General features: G+C 37.8%; 1 protein-coding gene across 6 annotated transcripts in view; it reads right to left on the bottom strand.

Moving 5' to 3' along the window:
- The window catches only part of Rev3l (REV3 like, DNA directed polymerase zeta catalytic subunit), a 159,074-nt gene that overhangs the window by 97,354 nt on the left and 52,848 nt on the right, over window positions 1–8,872 (bottom strand). For all 6 annotated transcript variants that reach the window (XM_029542501.1, XM_029542503.1, XM_021205182.1 and 3 more), the window contains 2 exons: window positions 5,873–6,062; window positions 500–574 (listed from right to left, as the gene is read on the bottom strand). In XM_029542501.1, the coding sequence (XP_029398361.1) occupies window positions 500–574; window positions 5,873–5,967 (170 nt within the window). In that variant the 5' untranslated portion in view covers window positions 5,968–6,062. The remainder of the gene's footprint in view (window positions 1–499; window positions 575–5,872; window positions 6,063–8,872) is intronic.

Genomic DNA, 8,872 nt, shown 5'->3' with positions numbered 1-8,872 from the left:
GAAAGAAAGAAAGAAAGAAAGAAAGAAAGAAAGAAAGAAAGAAAGAAAGAAAAAGAGGGGGAGGAAAAGAAAAAGGAAAAAACTCAAGCTATGAAGCAGCTAGTAAGGAGCCAACAAAGAGCGCTCACTGCAGTCTTGCTTCCACAAAATTCTCCTTATTTTGAAATTACAAGATTATCTTGTTTTTAGTCTTGAACATATGGAATGATCAAAAGGCCACTAATATTGTATCAGACAGTTATCATCTCTTACAAAAAATTCAACAAACTCACAACATCCAAAACAGAAAAATAGGCAGGGGCCATAAACAAATGACCTACCTTGGAAATATCCTCCACACAATCTAAGCAGTGGCTCTCTTTCTACTCATAATATACAGTTTATATTCTATACTGTAATGGTGTTATAAATTACAAAGCCTTTCTTCTATTGTCTTCTTTTTATTAATATAATATTTAAGTCATGTTTATTCATACTTTGGTTTCATTTATCTTTGTACCTTTTCACCATTGCAGGATTGTAAAGATAGATCTTCATAAAGTGTCTTTCCTTCTCATGATAACCATAAAAAGGCCTGAAATATAAGAAAAACATATTTTAAAACATTTCTGTAATTCAAAGATGAAATAATACAACTTATTGTCCTAATTAGGCTCTGCTGGCCTCATTCAGTCTTCTTGCATTTAATATTACCCAAAACACATTTAAAAATACCCCAAGAGCTTGCAACTAAACCTCTCAGAGATTTATATATGAAGAAACGCCAAAGCATTTTTAAGGTTTTAAAAATTCCCCTTTGACAAAACTCGGGACCAAAAGGGACAGTGAACCATCTCTACCTTACGTTGAATCACTACAGCTCTATAAAGACGTTGTTCTTGTTTACTGTACTGGTTTGATCCAGAATGGCTTGCATAGGCTCATGGATTTGAATACTTGGTCCTCACTTGGTAGAACTGTTTGGAGGAGTAATATCATGTGGGGTAGCCTATTTTGAAGTCTCAAAAGCCCATACACCAAGCCCAGCCCCCAAACTCTTTCTTTTCTAAGTTACCTTGGTCATGGTATTTTATCACGGCAGTAGAAAGGTAACCACCAATGAACCTATTAAGCAAAACCTCTAGACACGCCAGACATGGTGGCGCACGCCTTTAATCCCAGCGCTCAGGAGGCAGAGGCAGGCGGACTTCTGAGTTCAAGGACAGCCTGGTCTACAAAGTGAGTTCCAGGACAGACAGGGTTATACAGAGAAACCCTGTCTTGAAAAACCAAAAAAACAAACAAACAACAACAACAACAACAAACAACAACAACAACAAAAACCTCTAGACACAGAAGAGGAGCTTTACTGAGGTCCCTACAACATTTCCTGTTTAGTTTGGCTTGGCACCTGAGGTTGTCCTCTAATTTCATGTAATGTACCATAGCACATAAGTGCCCACACCCACACAGACACCATGTACATAAACACATAATAATGATGCTTTAGAAAACCTGTTACTCATGCTCTGGGTCAGAGCTATCTCTATTATTGTCACCAAGTAATTTCTGTTAAATTTTTATTTTTCTAGTTTCCAACATCTGAAATGTGCACACATCCATCCTCGTTTCTTACTTTAATCCTGTCTTATCACTCACTGTTCTCGCCCCCAGCCACTCTAAACCACATTAGGATCTCTAATTTCATCCCTCCTCATGTATTCCCTTGCTTGCTATCTCAGCCTGGAAAGCCATGTCCCTGGCTTTTGCATAGCTTCCTTTCATTCTCAGAGATGCAGATTTCAGCTTAACTAACCTCCTTCAATCCTGTATTCTCTGATTGTCTCTCTCCATCTTTTCACCCTTTATGTTAAGATATATTTATTTTGTGTGTATATGAGTGTGCTCCTGGTGCCCAATGGGGCCAGAAGAAAGTGTAAGATTGGATGTCCTGAAACTGAAGTTGTATGTATGTCTGTTAGCCACATTCTGGGTGCTAAGAAACAAACCCTGTTCCTCTGCAAGATCAACAATGCTCTTAACTACCAAGGCACACACTCTATCATTCTCTCACTTCTATCATTTTATAAATAATACTTACTACTTCATCCTATGAATGTGTGGGGATGAATGCTCACATATGTACACACATGTACAGGATACACATGTATTGTTTAACTACCAAGGCACCCATCATCTCACTTCTATCATTTTATAAATAATACTTACTACTTCATCCTATGAATGTGTGTGGGATGAGTGCTCACATATGTACACACATGTACAGGATACACATGTATTGTTATGTGTGCACACACATTCCTGTAGAGGCCAGAGCTCAATGTGAGATGTAACAATATTGTTTCTATAATTTGCTACTGTTTCTATGAAGAAAAGGATAAAAGATGTATGGTGCTGAGTTATCTCTTCTTGGGTATCTACCTGACTCCCGGTGGAAGTAACTACAAACCCAAGCCTGTCAGGGCCTTTTGTGATTGGACCATTTCAGGTAGAAAGACCACTCTAAATCTATAGAAAGGACTTGGAAGGAAGGAGCTTTCTGCCCGCTTGCCCTCGGTCTCACTGGCAAGTTCATTTACCCTGCTGCTGAGGTATTCCTGTACCCTACTTCTTCAGAATTTCAATGTATATTGAAGATCAGCTGAGACATTCTGCCTCATGGGCTGAACAATTACTGGATTCTTGGACTTTTTGATTGGAAATAACCAATGTTGAACTAGGAGGACCACAGCCTGTAAGCGACTCTTAATAACCCCCCTTTTATACATGGATAAAGATTCATTCTATCCATTCTGTTAACCTAGAAAGCCTTGACTAATATACGTGGGATCTCATTTTCTTAGTGGTCAATTCCAACCTTTTCCTACTATTACGGTATTTTCATATACATAAATGCGGCTCTTAGGAGATAGGCCATCTTTACTCAGATAAACAGGAAGACAACCTACACTTGTGTGGTCCATATTATCTTTGCTTTCTCTTGGTTTTGTTAACAATCTTTAGTGCTTTTTTTTTTTTTCCCCCGAGACAGGGTTTTTCTGTGTAGCCCTGGCTGTCCTGGAACTCACTCTGTAGACCAGGCTGGCCTTGAACTCGGAAATTTGCCTGCCTCTGCCTCCCAAGTGCTGGGATTAAAAGCATGCGCCACCAACACCTGGCTTTATTTTTTTCCCCAGTCTCTTAATTTCTGAATAAATCTTTAACTATTAAATCAAAATTATTTGGAAATCTGTAATTCTGGTTTCATATATATTGCCCTAAAATATAGCTTAGAAATTCTATACATTATCTTCTAAATTTTTTTAGCCAAAAAAAAAAAAAAAAGTCTCTGAATAATTTTGTCTTGCTAAGCTGGGGAATAAGAAAGATCTGTTCACATGCAGGTGAGCACCGTCCAAATCTCAACATGAACAAAAAGATGGAAAAAAAGGTACTTTCTCTCCTCGTCCTAGAACTGTGATGCAATTATCCTCCTGCTCCTGCTGACCACAGCATCAGGCCCTCCAGTTTCTGTACATGTTGATTCTGCTTCTAGGACTTGTATCATAGTGTGCAAGGTCTCAGGCCTTCAGCCTGGAGCTGAGAGTTATACCATAATTATACCATCAACCCTTCTGGTTCCGAGGCTTTTCAGACATGGACTGGCTATCAGCGTCTAAGGGGTTTCAGCAAACAGACTGGCTACTGTAGCTACTCGGCCTTTCTTAACTACATGACACAATCCCTAACAAACGCTGTCTCAACATCTACATCTGTGCTCTTACCACAGCTACATCTGTATCCTATTCTTGTCTCTCTTTTGCCTAATATAGTGCTCAACACTGTGAAAAAGTGCTGGTGTATACTAGTAAACAAGTAAGTGGGGTTATTTCTTCAGCTGAACTATTAGCTAGTGAAGAACAAAACCTAAAATAATTCAAGTTCTGTTAAATGCTAAACAAAAATGAGCTAACAGATAGAATATACAGTCATGATGATCGTGGCAATATCCTACTAGATAGTAGTAATGCTTGAAACATCCAGATCTTTCCTCCACTGTGCTCCACCAACACAGACTCAAAGTTCTGAGCAACACAAAATAAATCCTGCTGTCGTTCTTGACACATATCACAACTCTCAACTAACTGAACAGCAAATTTTGACTTAATCCTCAGAATATATCCAGAAGCTGATGATTTCACACAACTTCCTTGCTATTACTGTAGTTCAAGCTACCATACTTTATTACCTAGACTGATAAACTAGCCATAATGAGCTTCTTGCTTCTCTGTCCTGTCTTCCCCCATCTTTGTTTACCTAGTTGCTGAAGTAACCCTAGTAAGTCAGCCCCTAGCGGCTCAATATCATGCAACAGCTCAGAAGAAAATTTAAAGTTCATACAATAGTTGCCGAGAGTGACTCTCAAATTTGAGTATGCATCAAACTTGACTGAACGGCTTTCAGCTGTCTGAGAAAGAGATGCCACGTAAGATATGTATTAAGGAGAACGCAAGTGAAAGGAAGTAAGCAGAGATACAAAAGGCTAGGATGGCCATCAGGTTTAGATTCTGGTCTGAGCTAAGACAAAGAAGGAAGAAATGGAGGGGGAAGCTGGGAGTCATCTTCCACTGCAGTTCATTTCAAAAGAAAGAATAGAGCAGAACTACTATAGAACTGTCAATCTTCAAATAAGAGGCTGCCTTAGTGTTCTTGTACTCAGAGACTGGCTAGCAGAGCCTATGGGAGGCCCTGGGTTTCATCACGCCATTGTTCAGGTAAAATCCTGGTTCTTAAGAGATCTAAGAACCACAATCTCAACTGTCAAATCAAACAGAGCTAATGCTGGAGAATCTAGAAACTTGAAAATAAGTGCTCTACATGGTTTGCTTCTCATTCGTATCTGCCCACTCTCTGTCATTCTCTCCATCTCCTATTCCAGCCTCCTGGACTCTTGCTTACTTCCTGACTTCCACTGTGTTCTGTTACATCTTACATCATTTGGTAGTTAATGTCACTGATCTTGTCAATGAGACCCTTACCAAGCATCTAGTCTAAAACTGTACAGATCCTTATATTCTTCTTATAGTGCTTTCTGTCCTCTTTCCTTCTATATCAATTACCATGGAACAAATAAACCTATCTCATGTAATATGTACCGATTATTACCCTTTTCTTGTTACTAGAGTATAACCTCTTTGGAACTTTGTTTTGTTTAGCAATATACAAGTAAACAAGTTAGATCTTGAATATCCTCCAAAGGTCGACGAGTTAAAGGCACTACACTACTGAGAAGGTACCTTTAAAAGGTAAAATGGGGGGCATGTCTTTAAGTCATTAGGAGCATGTTCTCAAAAGGATTTATGGAACAGGTCTCTTCCTTTTCCTTTCTCATGTTTGCTGGTTTATAGCAAGTAATTTGTTCAGCCACATGTTCCTGTAATGATGTACTCTCTTAACACAGGCCCAAAGCTACTGGACCAATGGATCATAATATAAATGGAATCTAGTAAAATGTGACCCAAACTAAGTATTTTCTCTTTATAAAATGATTGTCTCAGGTGTTTTGGTACAGTGACAAGAAGCAGAGCAACATACCAAGGACCTACAACAGTATACACAAGACAAAAAGGTCCCATAAAGTAAGTAGGAATTACATGATTTTCTACAGTTCTAGGAAGCAGAAAAATGGAAAGGGGCTAAAATAAAAACAACTGGTAGCCATTTATTTTTCATTCCAGTAAAAATTTACTTTGTAAAGCTTCAAAAAGAAAATCACCATAGCTCCATTATTATGACAGTTAAAAAAAATGAACAAAATATATTTCATGTTTTCTCTAATTAAAATAACAAAAGAAATGCAGAAGTGAAATTTAAAAGATATTATCATACTTACATTCCTGATACTAATGACACTTTGAACACATGCTGAGCAGTGGAAGATGGATTGCCTAAAGCCACATTAAGTGCTCTGTCGATACTGAATGCCATCTGAGAAAGATAGCTTTCTGGCTGCTGTCCATAACCATCGTATGGCACATAGAGGTAAGGAAAGATGCCATGTAGATGAAGACATGTCTTCTGACCTAAAACGTAACACATTGTAAAGTTTAGTCTTGAGACACATACAACAATATAACATTCAGAGTGCAAGTCATTTCAATGTTCTAATGGCAATATAGCTTATGTAGGATAGAAGAAAATTAGTTCATAGCCACTGTGTTAACCACATTTTACACTAAGACATTTGTAAGCATGTTATAATCATAAGCACTATAGTATATTACTTAAGTCTGCATGGTTTTACATACATAAGGACATGTAGCTCCTTTACTATTACAATCTGACTAGTTTCATGTACCTCACTGAACCATAGTGTTAACAAAGCTTACAAAACTCACTCAACACTTACTAAAATTAATGAATCTTCTTTGCATTAATGTTTTCAAGTGAGACGTTTCCCTAAAATAGAGAGACCTCTAGAAGAAAACATAGCAAAAAGGAGTTCTTGTGTATGAAATTTTGCTAGTGGGGACAGGAAGGGAAGTAAAGATAAAATGTTGCTGTTACAAAGGAAAAAAACAAGGTATGTATCCGTTGAATGTAACAAAAAAAAAAAATGGACTTCTGCTTATTTAGAATTCCTATTTGATGAAATGGTATTATAAGGAGAAACAATGTGATGGGGGTGGGGGACCCAAAAGTATAAACTAAAAAACCAAGAATGCACATTTTTCAATTGCAAAGGGGGAACTGACTAACCAGCACACTATCTGGGCACAGCCAAGATTCAGAAAGGAATAGGGGGCTGGAGAGATGGCTCAGCACTTACTAATCTTGCAAGATCTGGGTTTAGTTCCCAGGAGCCACCCTCTTCTGGCCTCCTAGGCTTCTGCACACATATGGTGCACATAAATTCATACAGGCTCTCATATATACACATAAAGAAAAGCTAAGTCTTTTTTGAAAGGAAATAAATACTAGAAAGACCCAAAACAGGAAAAGAGGGGGTGGGGAGCCACAAAAACAAAATCCACAAGAGATGAAAAGAGGAGCACTACTTCCCTGAGCCTGGCAGGGCTCCTACCGGAGGAGCACTGCCCTTAGTTCCCCCTGGGTACATGCCATTCATTTGATTCCAACAGAGGGAACAGCAGCAATGGAAGAGCATACCCGGATTTCTCATGCTGCTCCTTAGCACCCTGCACTATTTAAGTTTCTTTCTGCCCATTACCTATGTATCCCTCACTGTAACCAGTTGACCTTTTCTTTTGGTAGAAGTGGCTATTTTTATTGATCACTATTTCCCATTTCTGGCTTAGATATTAAAAAAAAAAAAAACTTGCAGAAAATAGTGTGGACATTTTATCATAAAAACATTGGTCTCCCAGACATAGATCCCACCCAGGAGACAGGATCTCTTTATGTAGCTCTGAATGTCCTGGAGTCACAAAGATCCAACCTGTCTCTGCCTCTTGAGTGCTGGGATTAAAGGTGCATACCAGCACATACACCCATCTCATTTTTAAGGTATTGTAACAAGCAGAAATAGCATATCTAAAAGTGATTATTCCATCTAACAAAACTAAAAAGGTCAGTTTTATAATAAACAAAACCTAGAACTCCAAGGCCACAATATTCTGATTTTTTAATGCTGGACCCAAACTCACTACCTAGGAGTGCATGTGTGTGAAGCAAGTGCTACATCACTCATCTATACACCAGCTGTGGTCAACAATACTCTATCTGAACTACCAACCATTCTAGTTTTGAAAACTTAGAAAATGCGTTGTCACTTCACTAGAAATTTAGTTTCTATTTAGACCAGCAGTTATGAAACAATTTCAGAGGAAAGAAAAATCATTTTAAATTAAAAGCAAATTGTGTAATAAATTGAGTTCTAGGGCTGGTGAGATGGCTCAGTGGGTAAGAGCACCCGACCGCTCTTCCGAAGGTCCAGAGTTCAAATCCCAGCAACCACATGGTGGCTCATAACCATCCTTAACAAGATCTGACACCCTCTTCTAGAGTGTCTGAAGACATCTATAGTGTACTTACATATAATAAATAAATAAATCTTTAAAAAAAATTGAGTTCTAAATAAAAATTATTTCCCAAAATTGTAATCTAAAATTCTTCAAATAAAGAAAATTCCAGTACTAATGATGAGTGAGTTAACAAAAGGTATCATCTACAGATGACCTGCTTAAATACTTCCTAAATATCTCATAAATCAAAAAATTTAAACACTACACTAGTAGATTCAAGCCACAACTCAATTAATGGCAAATATGCTAAACTAGAGGCTGAAAAATTCAGAAAGACAAACATGTTTCCTTGAAGTTGGCAAATAAATTCAAGACCAATAATTTAGAGAATCACTACTAACATCCTACAGGCAACTGTAAGGATTTAAGAAAATATTTTTTATTATCAATGTATCTTAATCGAATATTGGTTAAAATGCTTTAAGAGAAACAATTACAAATTTGATTCCCATTAATAAGGTATCTTTAAAAACAACTCTTAAAAACAACTCTATACTACACTTTTTACATTTTCTCCTTAGTAGGAGTTGGGAAATCTACTTTCCTATTCATAAGCTTTGGAATTACAAAAATCTGGTAATGTATGACTTAGGGAAAAGGTAGAAACTATGTAGAAGGTACCAAGCTGAATGTTTATATCTATTTCCATTGCTGGAGGGATTGCAAGCTGGTAAAACCACTCTAGAAATCAGTTTGGCGGTTCCTCAGAAAATTGGACATAGTACTACCTGAGGACCCAGCCATACCACTCCTGGGCATATACCCAGAAGATGCTCCAACTTATAGTAAGGACACTATGTTCATAGCAGCCTTACTTATAATAGCCAGAAGCTGGAAAGAACCCAGAT

The sequence above is a fragment of the Mus pahari genome, chromosome 9, assembly GCF_900095145.1.
Source record: "Mus pahari chromosome 9, PAHARI_EIJ_v1.1, whole genome shotgun sequence".
Lineage (NCBI taxonomy): Eukaryota > Metazoa > Chordata > Mammalia > Rodentia > Muridae > Mus > Mus pahari.
Note: the sequence above shows the minus strand (reverse complement) of the source record. Positions and strands in the feature narration are given on the sequence as shown.